The 20,576-nt window shown below is 39.0% G+C and overlaps 1 protein-coding gene across 1 annotated transcript in view; it reads right to left on the bottom strand.

The window, feature by feature from the left end:
- ptprt (protein tyrosine phosphatase receptor type T) overlaps positions 1-20,576 on the bottom strand; it is a 341,442-nt gene that overhangs the window by 216,661 nt on the left and 104,205 nt on the right. Inside the window, exon 8 of the mRNA XM_028445860.1 lies at positions 4,237-4,530. Coding sequence (XP_028301661.1) covers positions 4,237-4,530 — 294 coding nt within the window. The remainder of the gene's footprint in view (positions 1-4,236; positions 4,531-20,576) is intronic.

The raw sequence follows: 20,576 nt of genomic DNA on the forward strand, positions 1-20,576 counted from the left end.
TCAATTATTCTGACATCTTACGCACTGACTAATCCATGAGATATTGACCACTGGACACTAGGGATGTAACAAAATAGTCAACTCACGATACAATAGGACATATAACATGTGGCTCCTATTGTTTGTGATCATGAAAAAACAAGTTCTGAAACTGAAAATGATCAAAATCACCTTTTGAAAAATTATTATTTTTCAAATTGCCACACTATGACATGGAAATGCCTCACGTGTGTGTCTCACGACAATATCACACATTTGCGATTGAATGTGTATAAAGTAGGGCTGCAGGATTATGGTCAAAATGATAATCATAATTATTTTGATCAATATTGTAATCACGATTATAATCACAATTTTTTTTTTATCATATTAGGGAAGAATCTGTGTTTTTAATGCAAACAATATGTCTTCAGTTTACAGTGCAAAATTAAACTTTAAAATTGAATTATAATAATAAAAACATGTTTTTAAATGTACCAAAGACTAACTGAATAATTACACTATTGCACAGACTGTATTTTAAATGTAAATATTGCCGATGATCAGGTTAGTTTATTTGTGGCAACCAAAAATATCATCAATTGTGCAGCCCTACCATAAAGTAGGAGTGTGACGATGTCTCGATACAGCAATATATCGCGATATTTTTCTGCACGATTGATTACTGATATGCTCCCGCTAGGTATCGATTTTTTTTAATTTTTTTTTTTGATTTATTCATTTTTTGAATTCTTTATTTAGATTTTTTGAATAATTTTTTTTTTTAAAACCTTTTCTGCTTTTTCACTAAAATGTGCAGGTACGTCTTCACAGAAATGTTGTCACTGTTTGTTGAAGGAACCAATATATTGTTTACAAGAGTATTTCACTATAATGATGTCACTGGTAAGAAAGACACCATTTATTGTTTACATAAAGCACTATTATACATATTTATTTACATTGGTATGTTTACGCTTATTGACAGAAATGTTGCACTGTTCATAGGACACTTTCAGAGATATGAAATAAAAATTGTATTATTTCACTTAATCTTTTTGTTTTCTTGTTATGTCATAGATTATCATAGATTGATTTCTGACCAATACTGTACATCGATAATCGCAGTGTCGTCATATTGTGAGATAATCGCTGTTGTGAGCTTTGTATAGTATCGTATCGTATCGTGAGGTATCCAGAGGTTCCCACCCTAATATGTGACAAGTGTGACAAATAAGTCCAATTCCACCCATGATCCCATTGAAAATATCTCGCTATGTGTCACGGATCGAGTAGTGACCATGTTATCCTGTGATTGAAAATACACGCTTCATCTGAAGTGTGTTTTTAATGTGTTCGGTTTATTGTGATGCAAAGCTGATGATGTATTATTATAAACGACCATTACACCTCTAGTCACATGACTACGACTGTTGGCGTAGTTAAAGGTTTCACAAATAACATTTAGGGAGCATGCAACACATTGTAATGGTGGTTTCTGTGGTAAACGTGTGGCTGAGGGTTAGCAGTGTGGCTAACGTTGTTCTCATAACGTTATCTCGTGAGTTTTTCAGCGTTTTACGTAAATGCTCTGAAGCATATCAAATGTAAAACTGATAACGCTAGTTGACCCTATTTAGCATCTTTGCTACAATTATGTGAAGTTTATTGTCCAGTAAAGTCATCTAAAAAGATGAAGTCGATGAAACGGAGAAAAGCGTAAAGTGACGTAGAAATGGGTAAACCTTGAAACGGGAATTTATGACATTTTTGTTTCCCGCTAGTTATCTCATTGCGTTTCTGCTTTAATGAAAAAATAGCTAACGTTGTCCGGTTTTGTAACAATAACATTTACTTTATGAAAAAAAAAAAAAACAATTACACAATAAAATGAAGAAGTGGCAAAGTCACCAAGAAAAGTAAAGATAAGGTAAAAATACAAGATGGGAACAAGAAGAATTAATAAGGAAACATTTTTTTGTACTGTTGGGTTTCTTCTTAACGTGCACACACACGCACACACACGCACACACACACGCACACACACGCACACACACACGCACACACACTAAATAAGCCCAGTAGAGATGTGATGAGCTGTCACTTAATCAAATGAACGGCCACTCGTCGTGTCCTTCCGCCCCCGCTGGGACGGTCATTATCAGCCGTGATTGCCCCCATCCAACCTCCCCCATCTTCTCCTTCCTCCTTCACCTCCTCCAACCTCACACTCCAGCCCTCCTTCATCTTCATCTGTGGGGGACATTCTAAACACCCCAATTATCATTACCTTTTACCGTCGTAACAAGAGAACGTGTTTTTCTACTTTTCCGTGTCTTGATCGTCTCCGTCACGCTGTGAGACGTCTCTCCAACTTTTCCACATTTACACCAACAAAGACTTTATTTCAGCTCCAACTGCTACGATTTAACCCTTAACGATGACTTTGTCCTCATTTCAACAACACATGGGTGTTTATTCCTATTATCATGTCAAATATTGTCCACTTTAACAAACACTATAATGACAGTAGCTATCAGTACGATTGTCGTATCAATATACCGACATTCTATCTGTACGCAGCGCCCCTATTTAGCCAGTTTAGGTCATGTGACTAAGACTAAACCTAAGACACTACGTTTATGTATTTCAGTAACCGTACCAATAGCACCGGGGGTTGTCCGTACGGCACCCAAACAAACACTTTCTACGATAAATCTTTATCCTTATACTAAATGTCCTTATAGTACATAGTAGGGTTGAGGTAAATTATAATTATAATCGTATTTGTAGTTTTAAGAATCTGTCACCATTGTAATCGTAACTGAATTGGAATTGAGTTAAGATAATTGACTTTGTATTTGTAATTACCATGGAAATTCATCAGGAAACTTTCCATTACAATTTAATGAAATGCAAAACAGGTCTATAGCTTACACATAAGTAGTTAGGAAATATTAAAATATGTTTTAAATTCAGTTTTACCACCACCTGTGAGTGAATTTTCACACTCAATACTGGTGTGAAGAGTTATTTAGGATATAATAGAAACATTTTTAATGTAACAAGACAATTTTATAGTGAATTTAAGTGATGTTTTGTACAAAGAGTTTATAGTTATTGCTGAGTTGGGCTTTTACATCAAATATGAGTCATGTTTTCTCTGTCATTTTCACTTTCTCCATCTCCAAAGGGCCACAGATTTTATGTGGGAAAATGAGAAAATTCAACATTATTGTACCATAGTTTATACTTCCACAATAAATAATAAGAGAGAAACTGACAATATCCAAGCAATAAGTGACAGATACTGTATCAGTCCCAACAGCATCTTCACTTCAAATTTCCCAGATTTGTGACCAATTTGTATTTAATTAAGGGAAACATTATGTAACAATCTCAGGAAAAGTTGATTTTGTGAGACTGTAACATTAAAAAGGACAGCCATCATGTGATATAAGCACCAGGAAAACTGTGATCCTTTGAAATATTGTTGAGTTTCATTTACACAATTATTCATTTTTTCTGTCATTTTTACTTTCTCCTGCGGGCCGAATAGGATGCTCCTAAGGGCCGGATTTGGCCCCCGGGCCATGAGTTTGACACGTGAACCAGGGGTGAAATGGGACAAAAATTCCGCCCACTACATACAGTAATCAGCCACCATGTAGAAACTGTTATTAAGTCAGTGATTCTCAACATGTGGCTCTTTATGCCTAGATTTTAATTATTAACATGTGGGAACCCATTTCTTTTGTCCCATTTTTGCCCCTTTTTCAAAAAGTTCTGACACTTTTTTCAGACTTTAACCTCGTTTGCCAATAAATATCCTTTTTTTCATATTTTTTGAAAGTTTTTTTTGATACTTTTATCCAGTTTTTGGGCCACTTTTCATCCAAATAAGCCCTATATTTTTCCTCTTTTTGTTCCACATTTTTGCCTTTTTTCACCGTTTGCCACCTTTTCCTCATTAAATCTTCCCTTTGCCATTACATACTGTACCACATGGTTCCTCGACTGCTTTTGGTCCATTTTAGTCACTTTTCACTCTTTTCTTGCTACGTTTTTCCCACTTTTTTCTGCCTCCACTTGCTTGTCCAAAGCGTATCAGACCAGCCCGTAGTGCCCACCAGTACGATACGGTATACCAGATGGCCAGTCCACTCCAGATGTGAACGAGAGAGTAATTTCACTCTATTCTAACATACGATATGACCGTAAATGAAAACGTCCAGATAAAACATCTGCCGTACTCACCCGCACACTTGGTCCGGGTCACCAGTGAGGGCCCCGCTGGCCCCGTGCCCCCCTCTCCAGGTCTGGACAGCAGGACCTTGATCTCATACTCCACATCGGGGTCCAAGTGCCACAGTTTATAGGTGGGAGCGTCCACCACATGGGTCTCCGCCCAGTTCCCAGAGGTGGTTCGATACTCCACTTCCTTCAGGATGATGGGTCCGTCCCCGATGATGCTATTAGCGTTGGGTTTGATCCACAGGTAGGTGGCACCGACGGCCAGGAGCTCCGGTGGTGCGATGGGAGTGGGCGGAGCTGGAAAAAAAGAGCCACACATGAGATTAGTTAAATTTAGCTTTAGGTAGGACAGTGTGACTTTTCATCCTCAATCAAAGCTTCTGGACATGAAATCATTTACTGGAGAAAAAAAAGACGTAAAAGGTGTAAATCACAGAGAATAAACCAGAACTAAAATATGTCAAGAAATCACATTAACCGCCAATTTGTTTGCTTTGTTTCTATGTGTTATTAGGCATTTTCATGTATTTTCTGTTGTTGTTTTGTACATTTGTGTGTATTTTTGCAGTGATTTTGTGTGTGATTTTGAATATTTTTGGAGTGGAGATTAAAACAAACTTTCACGCAGCAATTTCAACCTTTTTTCCATTTTTTTAGAGTAAATTATTTTTGATTAATTGATATATATATACAGTCATAATTATTGTGAGTAGCAGCTTTAAATCTATGGTCCATATCTGGAGTTTGGTTCATCTGACGCGTTGTTTTGGGACTGAAAGCACATTATGCTCTTACTGCTGTAAACTCAACACATTAAATCCAATGTGTTTCATAACCAAAGGCTTTTTTTTTTACTGCTTTTAATGCATGAGTGAACTCCGCTCTCTGGGTCCAGAACGTTGACATGTTGCTGACAGCTCCTTTTCCCTCTCAGCGTTAACATAATGCTGCTACTTGAAAATAATGGCCTCTGTCAGAGGCTAAAAGCATACCATGTTTTATTGGCCGTTACCTTATTTCTCAGGAACCACGCTTACTTTTCCTTTCTTTTTTTTTCATGTGAGCAGCTTTTTTCAAAGTAAAATATCCAATATCCATATGAAAAGAGGAAATGCACAGATTCAATAGACGAGTTGAGTAAAACAAGAACATGCAGCGACTTTTTAAGAAAGTATGAAACACTAAGAGCTAAAAAAAAAAAACACAAGTACTCACGTTAATGTAACTGAGTTGCTTTTATGGGTACTTCTACTTTTTTAGTATATTTCTTAATCAGTAATTTTACTTTTACTTAAATACATTTTAAATTAGGTAAATTAATTCAATACATTTATACACCCAACCATTACTGAATAAATTATTATTATAGATAACAGCAGACAACAATCAAATGCATCACATGATCACAGACGACCAATCAGATTAAATGTAATGGTTCATTTTTAATTGAATTAATTGGTGTTATTTTATTTTAAAAAAAAATACATTTACATTTTGACAAACCTTTTATTTTATCCAGATGTTTAAGTGGAAAGTTAATGACGTTCCAATTGTGATTCTTCCTTTTAAGTTTATACATAAGATGTTTACTGTACGCAAGGGACCCGTACCAAGATTTATTACCAATAAATATGGGAGGTGTGCATTTAGGATATGAATTTTAAATCTGCTTTTTGATTTCACTGTATTTATGTTTTGGTTTTAAGTCCAAAGAACAAAACACGTACACGAATTCAACAAGTTGACGTACTTTTGGTGCTTTTAATGCCCTGTTTTGTGTCATCGCCGGTGCTCCTGACCACCCACAATGCCGTGTGCTCTACGTCATCTCTGATACACTTCCTGTTTTTAGTCCGTGCACCAAATGGCTCTAGACATCGATAAGAATTGTAGTGCAATCTTTTCTTTTGTTCTGGAGGAGTAGAAGATGGAATTGGTGACTTTTCTGCTTGAAATGTAATTACTGCTGCTTGATTTACATTATGTTTGATTTGTAATTGTTACTCTAGAACTCTGTGGTGCATGTGTTGTTTGTGTGTGTGCGCGCAGCAGCCTCCGTATGGCTGCTGTAAGTGACACTGTGTTGTTGCTGCTGCTGAGGTGTGTGCACATAGAGAGAGAGAAGCGCTGCAGTAATATTCTTTTAACAGAGCATGTTAGATTACTGTGATGTTGCTGTCTGGCTCACGTTAGCTTGTTAGCTCCTCTGAGGGAGGGGCTTTGGAAAGTTTGGAGGCAGGGCAAGAGAGTTGCGGACTGCACCTTTAATGCAGGAAAGGTTTGTGTGTTTTTAGAGTCATGTTTTTTGGTTGTTTTGTATGTTTTTAAGCCATTCTGTGTATTTTGGTATATTAGTCATTTTCATGTATTTTTGCTGTTGCTTTCTATCTTTTTTATGTAATTTCTGTGTATTTTTGTTGATCTTGTGCTTCTGTCATTTAATGTGTTTATGGAATGCGTTTGGCCACCAGTTGACCATGTCTGGACTAGAACGTGTTACATAACTGTACATTTTGTCTGACACATCCAGACTAGCTTATTTAACAAAGGCATTAACAAAGACTTTAAATTCTAAATTCTTCACGACTGAAACCTCCTAAAAGTGTAGGAATTAAAGGAGGTGTGAAGTGAAGGACGACTTTGTTCTAAATCTTAGTCATCCCGACAGGTGCTTTTGTTGGTTGAAAGCTGCATTATGCTAGCTAAGACTAATGGCTCTTTTCCTGCTGTATAACAGCCTTGTCATGAATTCACGCTGGGAGTATTTCACTTCTCTCACGGCTCTTTTAGGTTATGTACGAGTGACGGCAGCACCGATGAATCAATTGAGTCAGCATGTGTGTGAATTTATGAGAGCAGAGAAGAGTCACGGGAAATAGGCAAACAACAGTTGTGCGTATAGGAGATCAACGAAATATGTTTTTAATAGAAATGTCTATCTTGTAATAAAGAGAAATTCCAATGCACTGTTTTAAAAGAAGGTTCAAAGCATTTTTAGGTGAAGAAAGAGAAAAACAAAGCCATAGAAACATAATAGTCGCTGAGATATGGACAATTTGTCATAAATAAATAAACATACTAGCATTGTTCTATTGGCCTTTTAAGATTTAAATTGTTCAATTAATCATTCCAAAAGAGATCTTCATTAATTGCATAGAAACCAGCTTCTTCATATATAAACGATCAAACACATGACATTACATTACAAATAAATAACAGGTGTAATGGTTTGATTTACATTATTTTAGTGCAATATTTTTTTAAAGGCAAGGCAAATTTATTTGTATAGCGCATTTCATACACAAGGCAACTCAATGTGCTTTGCATGATAAAACATTCAATTGTTTAAAATCAATAAGAACATTTAAAATCATCAGTAAAATCAATTTAAATCATCAACAAACACATTAAATCATCAACAACATGACAAAAAATCTCTCTCTCAATCATACGCAGTAGAGAAAAAAGTGCCTTTTTTTAAAGTGACATTTACATATATGTATGTATATAGGTAAATGTTTTAAATGTTTATTTTAATTTTGATGATTATAACTGAAAACTAATGAAAATCCCAAATTCAGTATCTTGAAAACACTTGAAATATGTCAGTCTGTGTGAAATAAATGTAGATATTATACAAGTTTCACTTTTTGAATGGAATTACTGAATTAAATCAACTTTATCATGATATTCTAATTACATGACCAGCACCCGTATATTCACATTGTAATATATCATAGTATATTATTGTTCTGTCAAACTGCCTGTGAGCTGCCTTTCACCCTCCTGCTAAGCAGGGGAGGGGCCTTGTGGAAGCCCCTCCCACATGTGAGTGTGCACACCTGATTCTTTTTAAGCACAAACCAGCCACTGTGGGAGCATGGAGGCAATGGCAATGCATGCCTCAGAGAAGAAAGTTCTGTTTCCTCAGCTGGGACTAAACTTTGTGCAAAAACTCTTATTATGAATGGATGGGCAGCTGGTAAGCACCTACATAACCACAAGCATAAAAAACTTCTGTTAGGTGGACAATTCATTTAAAATGGACAGGAAACGGATTGACATTGTTTGGATTGAAAAATTAAGTTGAATGCATTTTTTTCTTCTTAATTTATTTATAAAGTTTAGCAATTTATTTACTGTTTACTGGCAAATGCAAGGATTATTATTGAGTTTGATGCTTGTTTAATTTAATGGGTTATCATGTTTATTTCCAGTGCCATGTTAACTGCAGAGATAAAAGTACTAAGTTAACTTACTACTAACAATCTGATTTTGTTAAAGAATTTAGTTAAAAAGGGTGAAAAGCTAAATTTGATTTCAACCAACAAATGGTTGTCTAATTGGTTTTGTACTGTTTATTTTCTTTTTGAGGTTTTTCACCTGAACTGATGTTCCGACCCACAAAAATTACGAAATAAAAAGAAAAAGGAAAAGTAATTGAAGGGCTGGTTCATTGAGTGAAGTCCAGGAATCCACATCCAATAAAGAGCAGTTCCCTCAAGTCAGGAACAGCACAAAAATTGAGATTGACTTGACAGTGAAAAACCAGTAAATACTGGATAAGAACCAGAATAAGTTGTGGTGAATCTGCAAGGTCCAGAGGGAAGAAAACTTCAAGTACTGGCCTGAGAGCAGTGAGACCTAAAATGGCAGCCTCTATAAATTTGCAGCAACTAAAAGCCAGCCGAACATCTGCAAAACGTCAATTCTCCCGATTGGCAAATAATATGACCAGAATGCACACTTTGATGTCCGAGGAGGAGCTCAAAGACAGTTTCACAAAACTCACACTAGAGACAAACAAAGTCATTGAAGCTAATGATGATGTCGAAGCCCAGTACATGGCAGAAAATGAATCTGAGCGGAACGAAGAAGCGCTAGATGAGGCGCAAAAAGCCGACTTAGAGAAAACTGCAACTGAGTGTGAAAAGAAACTAAAAGAGCTGAAAGACTTAATTCAGAGTACATTGTGGGCCAACTATGGAGAAGATGAGCTGACGCTGGCAGTGCAGACAGCAGAGACCGAGGCAGAACGTGTGATGACCATTGAACCCAGTGAAGACAAAGAAGCCTTTGATTTCATGGTTGAGCATCTCAAGAGCATGGTGGAGACTGCAAAGAAGTCACAAATAAAGTGGAAATGCTGGGCGCCCCCTGCAGAGCATAAGGAGTTTCATGGTCGAATCAGAGAACTTGAGGTTATCCTCCCCAAGCTCACATCAAGGAAGGCAGACTTCATTCGAGCAAAGGCCAGAAAAGAGTCATCAAGATTGATGGATGCATCTTTGGTCAACTACTCAACCCCAATCATCAGACTAAAACCAGCATCCCTGCCCAAATTTACTGGAGTTAGACGTGAGTTCTATCGCTGGAGGAGGGACTGGGAGTCACTCCAAGCTCAAGGTGAACCATCGGGGTCAAGAGAAATAAAGAAATTCCAGCTCATCGACAGCATTGATGAGAGAGTTATAAAAGATCTTCGTCTCTCAAGTCACAACACCGCAGATGACATATTTCGTGTCATGGAAAACCGTTTTGGTAACAAAACAAGTATTGCTATTGAGATTGTGGAAGAAATCCAAAGTACCCCGGTTATTAGATCTAATCAACCAAAGAAAATAATTGAGCTCATACAGACAGTTGAGAAAGCCCTCTCAGACCTGAGTGACCTTGATGAAGTTGGTGCAATAAAAAATCCACTTGTCATCAGGTCTATTGAAAGTAAGCTCCCTGATGTGCTAAAGAAGGAGTGGCTTCTTCATGCAGCAGAAAAAGGCAATGCCCTAACTCAAGCACGAAGGTTTGACTATCTCCTCACTTTCCTTAAGAGCCAGGAAGTCATTTATGAACAGCTGGATCAGTTAAGTGACGAGCCACCCAAGTCTAGGCCCGAACAAAGACAAGCCCGAACCAGGGCCTCAAACCAAGCCAGCAGCCAATCATTGGGATGTGTGGTCTGTGGAGAAGGAGGGCATAGAAGAAAGCTCTACTTCTGCAGAAAATTCCGCGTGCTAAAGCTGTCTGAAAAGAAGGATGCAGTGAGAAAGCTTGGAGGATGCAAAAGATGCCTTGAAGTTCATTCAGATTGTGATGGCTGTTCCAAGACTGAGTTCATCTGCAAAGATCCAAGCTGCAAGGGAAGTTCTGGGCATCACATCTATCTATGTCCAAATCGGGAGAAGGCTAAACATGGAACAGTGGGAGGAGGCAACAACCGGAAGAGTTATACAGAAGCTCAAGAAGAATTTGTTCAAAAACTTCCTCCTGAACTTGCCCAACAGTGTCGACACGTCTTTTCTAACACTGCATCAAGAAATGTACAGATCTCCAGTCGACGAAATCTCCTGGAAGAATACGGTATAGCAGAATGGCCAGTAATCATGATGCTGCTTGAGGTCACTGCAAATGCAGGTCAAAAGGTTGGAACCCTAATTGACCTTGCGTCAGACACCAACTACATCACACACAAAGCGGCAAAGCGCTTAAAGTTGAGAAGCGAAGCCATTACTCTTGTTGTCCATGGAGTTGGAGGTATGGAGGTCACAGTAAAAACAATGCGATACCTCCTAAAGATCCGTGTCCGTAATGACAAATCGACCTATAACTCCCACCAGCTAGTCTGCTATGGACTTGATGATATCGCAGACATCCACCATCCTGTCACAGCCAAGCAACTCCAGAAGTTTTTCCCAGATATCCCCCTCTTTGAATTACAAAGACCAAAAGAAGTAGACCTTCTAATTAGTCACAAGGAAGGTAGACTGGCTCCTCAGAGGGTGAGCATGGTGGGAGACCTTGTGCTATGGGACGGCCCACTTGGGAAAACAGTTGCTGGCAGCCATCCTGAGCTTTCTGAACAAACCACCATTTCAGCTCATGCATCGCAAACCCACTTTGCAAGATCAATGAGGACAGCAGCTGTAAACTACAAAGAACTTACCCACTCCTCACCTACTATCAAGCACTCATACGCTACAACCACTGCTCAAGACTTCCTTAACTGGTGGAAGTGGGATAGTATCGGCACTGCCTGCAATCCAAAATGTGGCGGTTGTCGGTGTGGAAACTGCCAACCTGGTGGTAAGGACATGACCCTAGCAGAAGAGCGGGAATTGGAGGTCGTAAAGAGTGGTTTGACCTATATCAGTGCTGATGAACACAGTGAAAATCCCCATTGGCATGCAAGCTATCCATGGCTCGATGATCCATCCACTCTGCCAAACAATAGAAGAGGAGTGGAGGCAACCTTCCTCAGAACAGAAAGAAAGCTTGCCAAAGAACCACTGTGGAAGGCAGCTTATACTGTTCAAATACATGAAATGGTTGACCGTCGTGCAGCAAAGAAACTGTCCAGAGAAGAGCTACTTACTTGGACTGGACCTCTTTGGTACATAAGCCACCTCATCGCTCCCAACCCACACTCTGTTACAACTCCGGTCAGACTTGTCTGGAATAGCAGTCAGAAATACCAAGGTCAGAGTCTTAATGATCATCTGCTAAAAGGTCCAGATGTCCTGAACCTAATCAGAGTAGTCCTCCTAAAGTTTCGCCAAGGCTCCTACGCTGCCCTAGGAGACATCAGTAAAATGTACAACTCTGTATGGCTTGAGGAGAAAGAAGTCCATTTGCACAGATTCCTATGGCGTGACTCGAAGGATGAAGAGTTGGAGGAGTTTGCTATCACCAGAGTCAACATCGGAGCTAAGCCAGCAGGTTGTATAGCCCAACTCGCCATGAGAGAAACTGCAAACCTACCTCAGTTCAGCCACCTGCTAGATGAGAGGAAAGTATTACAAGAACACAGCTATGTGGATGACATTTTGACGTCCCACAATGATCTGGAGAAGCTCAAGACCATCACACAAAATGTGGAGCTGATTCTGAAAGCTGGTGGGTTCACCCTAAAACCCTGGGTCTTCTCAAGCCAAAGTAAAGGGGAAAGTAGAAAAGTTTTGCCAAAAATAGTTGTCCTGCCAAATCAGCTGAAGGACGAGGATAATAAAGCACTTGGTCTGGGCTACACAGTGGGTGAAGACAAGCTACATGTCATGGTGAAAATCAACTTCTCAAAGCGGAAGAAGAAAATGAGACTTGGGCAAGACCTTTTGCTGAAGGAAGTAAGAGATCAGACACCAGACCCACTGAACAGGCGGGAACTGCTCAGCCAAGTTGCTGGACTTTATGATCCAATTGGCTTGATGACACCTGCAAAGCAAAAGGGAGCAATTTTGGTCAGAAGGGCTTTTCAGGAGGCAAAGCCAAAGAACTGCTTTGCCAAAGACACTTGGGACCTCCCCCTGTCAGACGAGCTCCGCAGATGCGCTATCAATTTGTTTGAAGAATATGTCCAATTAGGACAAATCAAGTTCACCAGAGCCCTGACACCACTTGGGGCCATAACTGAGCCGTTTGCAGTAACCTTCTCAGACGGCAGTGAGTCTTCCTATGGTGCTGTCTTATATCTTCGATGGGGTTGCAATGGAAGCATCACAGTTAGACTCGTGGAGTCAAAAGCAAAATTGACGCCTCTCAACCAGAAGGGAGACACTGTCAAGGCAGAATTGTGTGGTGCTGTCTTCGCCAGCCGCCTGAAAAAGTACTTCGAACAACACTCGCAGATCAAAGTCAAACAGTGGTACCATTTTGTGGACAGCCAAACAGTCCTTTGTGCTATTCAACGCGAAAGTTATGGTTTTCAAACATTCTTTGCAAACAGGATCGGAGAGATCCAGAGTAGCACGAAAGTACAGGACTGGTGGTGGATCCCTGGACAAGCCAACATAGCTGACATCATCACTCGAGGGGCAGAGCCAAAAGAGTTGGCCGAGGATTCAGAGTGGCAGAAAGGGCCAAAGTTCCTGAGTCTCCCTGAAAATGAGTGGCCAATTATGTCGGCAAAAGATGTGTCTGTAGCTGTCAGAGAAGGTGTTAATCAAATACAGAAAAAGTCATTTGTGGCAGTACTGACCAGAGCTCAAGCAAAGGCAATCCCACCAAAGAAAAGTCACCGGCCACCTGCTGGGGTAGCGGTGCAGAACTTACTGAATGAAAGACGATTCAGTGTCCTGTCACGTCTTCTAAAGACTGTTGCCTTGGTCTGGAGAGCAGCCAAAAAGTTTGCAGGCTCCAGCCAAATCCTAAAAACACCAAAGTGGGAGGCCATCCCGGAGGATGGAGTTATCACTGCCACAGAAAGGCAAGATGCGTTAAGAGACATTTTCCTTGCAACACAGCATGGGGTGATCTTCCCTGCCACCACAACTGACCGCTTGGTAGTTTACAGAGAGCCAGAAACTGGGTTGCTAACCTGCGGTGGAAGAATTCAAGCCTTTAAAGAAGATGGTGTCACAGTCCCACTCTTACCACCGGATGCATGGATCTCAACATTACTGGCACGGGAGGCTCATAGCAAAGGTCACGAGGGTATAGCTGCAACTCTACTGCAGATGAGGAAGACAGCCTGGATCGTTCAAGGGCGGAGAGTAGCCAAAAAAGTTGTTGAAGGCTGTGTATCTTGCAGAAAGTATAAAGTAAAAAGATGTCAACAAGTAATGGGTCACTTACCACATGAAAGATCCAGTCCCACCGCTCCCTTCGAGTTCACTGCAGTTGATCTCTTTGGACCTTACTTGGTCAAAGACGATGTCAGGAAACGAGTTACACTGAAAGTATGGGGTGTTGTTTTCAGCTGTATGGCCAGCAGAGCTATCCACACAGACCTGGTGAGCAATATGTCAACAGGGAGTTTCCTGATGGCATACCAGAGGTTTACCGCAATTAGAGGGCACCCAAGAAAGATCTGGTCTGATGCTGGGACAAATTTCGTCGGTGCAAAGCCTATTCTAAATGAACTTTACCAGTTTCTAAACCAAGAAAAAGCTGCTCTCGAAGAGACAGCTGCGAAAAATAGCACCATCTGGGAGTGGCAGATCCAGCCGGCAGATTCTCCGCACCGCAATGGGGCAGCTGAAGCGGCTGTCCGTGTTGTCAAAAAGGCACTCCAAAGCTTAGACAAAGAGAATGGACTCACTTTCAGTGAATTTCAAACTGCCTTACAGCTTGCCGCCAACCTCGCCAATGAACGTCCAATTGATGCCAGGGTGCAGAGCCGTGAAGATGTAGTACAATACGTGACTCCTAACATGCTACTCTTGGGTCGTGCCTCCCCAGGAGGCGATATCCAAACCTTTGATTTTACAAATTATTCTTACAAAAGATTAAGAGAGATGCAGTGCCAAGTCAACAAGTTCTGGAGGTCATGGAGTCAGCTGGCGGGCCCTAATCTGTTTGTGAGAAGCAAGTGGCATACCTTGCACAGGAACATTGCTGTTGGTGATATTGTGTGGATCTGTGATCAGAATGCCATGAGGGGCCAATTCAAACTTGGACGGGTGGAGAAAGTCAACCCTGATCAAAAAGGCATCGTCCGAGATGTACATGTGAAGGTGGTTCAAAGCTCCTGCGTCCCGACAACCCGACCTTCCATGGCCCGCAAACCAGTGGTCCAAAGCGGACCGAGCATCCAATCTACAATTCTACATAGAGATGTCCGGCGGCTGGTGGTTCTTCTACCAATCGAGGAACAAGATGAAGACAACGGGGAGCATCACAAAGGACTTTAATGGGCAGGTTGCAGTTGTCGATTCGTGCGGTCTTCCCAGCAGTTCCTGCATGAAGACCGAGTGGGAGGTGTTCTGTCAAACTGCCTGTGAGCTGCCTTTCACCCTCCTGCTAAGCAGGGGAGGGGCCTTGTGGAAGCCCCTCCCACATGTGAGTGTGCACACCTGATTCTTTTTAAGCACAAACCAGCCACTGTGGGAGCATGGAGGCAATGGCAATGCATGCCTCAGAGAAGAAAGTTCTGTTTCCTCAGCTGGGACTAAACTTTGTGCAAAAACTCTTATTATGAATGGATGGGCAGCTGGTAAGCACCTACATAACCACAAGCATAAAAAACTTCTGTTAGGTGGACAATTCATTTAAAATGGACAGGAAACGGATTGACATTGTTTGGATTGAAAAATTAAGTTGAATGCATTTTTTTCTTCTTAATTTATTTATAAAGTTTAGCAATTTATTTACTGTTTACTGGCAAATGCAAGGATTATTATTGAGTTTGATGCTTGTTTAATTTAATGGGTTATCATGTTTATTTCCAGTGCCATGTTAACTGCAGAGATAAAAGTACTAAGTTAACTTACTACTAACAATCTGATTTTGTTAAAGAATTTAGTTAAAAAGGGTGAAAAGCTAAATTTGATTTCAACCAACAAATGGTTGTCTAATTGGTTTTGTACTGTTTATTTTCTTTTTGAGGTTTTTCACCTGAACTGATGTTCCGACCCACAAAAATTACGAAATAAAAAGAAAAAGGAAAAGTAATTGAAGGGCTGGTTCATTGAGTGAAGTCCAGGAATCCACATCCAATAAAGAGCAGTTCCCTCAAGTCAGGAACAGCACAAAAATTGAGATTGACTTGACAATTATTCATTATATAATAAATAATGTTAAAATTTCATTTATTCAAATCATTTTTTTTTCCCCAGGAAAATAAATCTCCTGACATGTTTCGACTGCCAACTGTCAGTCTTCCTCAGAGGCATCTGTTTATTGGCTACATCTAAGCAATCACCTAGAAAAAAACTTAACATGTGATTACATAATATTTATAATGTATAACAAATATTCATATTGTGTTACACAATTTGTTATTAAACTCCTTCCCCCTCATGTAATTAATAAATATTACACTATAATTATGTGCATTAAAATACTAAATATGTGTGATTCAATAAATGAACACACGGTAAGTCATGAATATAGTTAAATGTCAGTAAATGGAGATTTAAATATGATGGATTATGAAGTAGAGAAAAGCTGCTCTGTGTAGTTATTCCCAAGTAAGATGGCGTCCATTGGGTAGCATGGCCTCCCTCTCTACTCTATATCTATATATCTACATCTATGGTTTGAACATCTTAAACCTGTTCTAGCAGGTGCTGAATTAACGTACAAATCTTCATTAACGTCACTTATATTGGACGACTCCTGCTGATGACATTCCATTAGAAGAAGAAGCCGAATCAAATCATTCCCTCCCACCATCCGTCTGTGCTGTTCTACCCTCTGCTCTCCCTCCCTCCGCCAACTCATTTACAGAGACCCCCCAGTGGGACACAACCTGCTCCCCAACCAGAAGACAACGCAAGACACATTCTTAGAAATACAGCACAGCACATTTTATACTATAAATTTGGATAAATATATTGACCACAATTTCAGAAACTCGTTCAGATTGTAAATCATTCTTTTAAATTAATATATTTCAAGCAAGTTTGTCATTTTCTCACTTAATGTTAGACAGTAACGTACTTACGTTTTTGCTGATAGCTAGAAATGTAACGATTCACTCAACTCCCGATACGATTCAATTCACAATACTGGGTTCACGATACAATTATTTTCTTGAGGAAAAAAAAAACTAGAAAATACTGTACTGTTTTATTTTTAGTTTTCATTGTCAAAAGAATCCCTTGATAAACTATTCAGAACAATGCAATTTAACTAAAAATCAATCTTGAATGAAATAAATAAAGGAATAATACAAATGAAGAAGAAGCCTATTATTTAAATTATGGTTCTATAGTAAACAATGCAAAACTGCATAAAAGTTACTTTTCTTTTTAAAAGTGCAACTGAAAATGTATTTTTCTTAACAATTGGACTTTAGAAAAAAACCAGCCTGCATTGTATTTACGTCAGATATTAGTTTGGACCAGCAGAGGGCGCTGGTAACACAGTGGTCGGTTGGGATGCAGCTATTCTGTGCAGTGAAGAAGAGATGCTATGCTAGCAGACAGAGCTAATAGAAAAACATGACTTTTACAGATATTCACATAATATTACAGATATTCTTTCAGTGCTAAAGGGGTAAGGAATCATTTATGAACATGTTTAAGAGTAGAAGGTGGACAGAAAGAAAGTAGTAGCATATTCTGCCCACCGCCTACGCTTTTGGACGAGAAGGATAGATATATCTGCTGTTTAAAAAAAGTACTGCGATTCAATTTTCAGAAAATCGAAATGAACCATGATACCTATGAATCGATTTTTAACTGCCTTACGATTAATCGTTACATCCCTACTGATAGTGGTAGTCAAAACATATTTATGCATTGTTTGAATGAAAAAATATTGTGAGGAAAAAAGAACAAGCTACTGTGTTGTTACGTGCTAATAAAGTTAACAATAAAGCACAAGATATTTAATAGTTGTTTTTTTCATTACTTTACCAAAAAAACTAAACAAAATAAAAAATAAAAACAACTGTGACTTTTGTACCGAAGTACGTACCGTACAGTGACTTTTGTGTATCTTTACAAAACAATTTATTTTAATAATTTAATTTTGAATAAACATAGTATAGGTATTAGGGGCGGAACGGTACACAAAAGTCACGGTTCGGTAAGTACCTCGGTACAAAAGTCACGGTTGTTTTTTGTTTTTTTTGTTTAGTTTTTTTCAGTAAAGTAATGAAAAAAGACAACAATGAAATATCTAAGAGAAGATGTTTCTCTTTGTTTCAATGAATGAGAGATTTTAAGAAGGTTTATATGACATTTTTCAAGTATAGAATATTATAATGTGAAATAAAGATTATTGACTTGGGTCACCACTGATTTCAGATTGTTTAAAGTCTTTCTTATACATAGTTCCCACATGATGTCACAACATAGGGGCGTTTCCCGACCCGGTACCATTGCTGTGTGCAGCTGAAACAAGTTTAGCCTCTGTTCACAGCCAAAAGAGCACAACATGGTAGTTTCGTGTCGGGTTAATGGTGCACTCATCACCGTGATACTTCAGTTAAACGTGGATTCTTTAGTAAGGGAAGTCGGCAAGTCGCTCCTAGGGTGCGAAGCAGGGCTGGGTCGTGCCGTGGCTGGAGGAGCCACCGCCCTCCTGCCTTGCCACGCAGGAGGCGCTCCCCCCTAACTCCTTGGCGTCGCCGTTGTCGCCGGGCCCTTTGGCTGGTTTTACGCCTCCAGTGATTTGAAAGCCTTTAACTCTTCCATAGTATAAGCACTTTTGGAACAAACCAAATAGTTCAGAATGTCTATGTACGTTATTGTAGGAAGGTATTTGTGGTCAGCAATATTTTGGTTTGACGGATCGATACTGATGCATTCCGTCATGCTGTCGTATCTGTGTCTCATTTGTTTATCTAAACCATCTCTGTGCCGCTTTTTGAGTGGTTTACCGGCCATTTGTGTCGGTTTTCTAAGACATTTTAACCGTCTTTTGTGGAGAAGAATGCAGCGAAGCAGGTAAAAAAAAACAAGCGTGCCTTTAAGCTTGCCCTCAGAGATGGCGTCTCCGGGGAGGTCACGTGTCCTGTGGGAACTATGTATAAAGAGAGAAACATATGTTTAAATGAGTAACAACAACTTGTTTATTTAATATATTGAATTTTGCCGTAACCAAATAGATTTAAGTAAATGCTGAGTACTCCGAGTATGCCGAGGTCGGACCAAGTGTCCTCTTGAATGGAAATCAAAATAATAGGGAAATAGTCACCGTAGTATAACACATACTGTATATTCTAAACACACAGTAACAGTTTCTGCCTCAGTCCCACAGGATCCCCTGTTTGTGAAGGATTCTCACTACAGAGGAGTGAGAACAAGCAGAACTTTAAATTGGGTATCCCCGCGCTCTCAACCTGTCTGTTAGCACGACTGTGTCAGAACTCATCCATTTCTCATCTCGCACATCACTAAGCCTCGTTGGCAGAAATCGCGTCGTGCATTCAAAAGCGAACTCACTAAATCCCAGTGAAACCCAGTGTGTGGATCGACTTCTGCTCTTCACTGTTTTACTAGCACTGGAAGTTTGAAAGGTGCTTATTATGTGCAGTGTGTCTGTGTCTGTATAAATAAACCAAAAGAGGGAAAGTTGTGCTTTATATACTGTAGCAATAGAAGTAAGAGATGGAAGGTTAATGCTCTGTATATCAAGACAAGTTGTTTGTAGGGATGCACGATATTGGATGTCGTTTTATGCCATTATTTTGCAACTGATTTGGCTGATAACGGATACTTCACGCCTCCACACAAACCTAAATAGATAAATCTTCTAGTTTCTGTAGTGGAATTAACAAAAAAGGGGGGAAAGGTGGGAGTGGAAAAAAAACTAGTTTTTTTTTTTTTTTCCTTTGCATTTTATTAATAAAAAGCTTTAGTGCTGTTCTAAAATATGTGATATTTTTACAAGATCTGAAGAAGAAAAGTCAAATTTATCTATTTATTTTTTCCAAAGGTCAGAGCTTTTTTTTTTTTTTTTTTAATCCATTTAAACATTTTTTTTAATAATGTTGAACTGGAAGCAGCTGAAAGTTATTTATTCTTCAAAGGGGGGACAACAAAAAAGCTTGGGAACCCCTGCCTTATGTTTTAATACCCAACAATTAAAATATATTTATGGACTATCCAACTTTAAACAGTTATTACCTATTTATTAGTGATGTGCATTGCTGTGAATCTGACGATATGACACGATTCACAATTTGCATGTCACAATATATCCCATTAAATCCCCATAATAAACAATACGATATACATTGCAATACATCGCAATATCAATAATTACAAATTTCACTTTTACAAGTACAAAATGGTGTGAAATACGATTTATTTATTTTTATTACTTGTGAGAACAAGTAACTGTAATTCAAGTGCTATTATTATGATTATTATGATTATTTTGTTAAAAACATGATTAAAAAAACTATTTGAACATGTTTTGGTCGTGCTGTGAAACATTGTGATATATCGCTGAATCTATTTTTTTTTATACCCTGTTATATTTACTTACCTAAATTGTGTATTTGAGAATAAAAACTAATCATTTTGAAACAGATCCAAACATTCTGTGTCATAAGCTACATATGATGGAAAGAAATCAAATCTTTTGAAATTGATGAAATATCACATTTTAAAGCCAATACCGATAACGAGCTAATAATAATGTGCATATCTAATATATTGCATTTGCGAATACAGAACAGGATCATTCCTAATATTGAAGTTACACAATTGTTCACAAAAGGAAGGAAAACAGTTTATTTATTTGTTTTTAAACATGATTTTTCATATTTAACAAAAAAAAAAAGGATTGAGAAGATGAGCTTTGACTTTTGTTGAAATAGAACCATCATCTCTCATCACTTTGTCTACATTTGTACCTGAGGGGGATCCGTCTGACTCACCTGTCACACAGCATATATACAACCCACTCACTACGCCTCATGTTGACATGCCTCCCAGTAACGTGTTAGACCC

Source organism: Gouania willdenowi, chromosome 5 (genome assembly GCF_900634775.1).
Source record: "Gouania willdenowi chromosome 5, fGouWil2.1, whole genome shotgun sequence".
In the NCBI taxonomy this organism is placed as follows: domain Eukaryota; kingdom Metazoa; phylum Chordata; class Actinopteri; order Blenniiformes; family Gobiesocidae; genus Gouania; species Gouania willdenowi.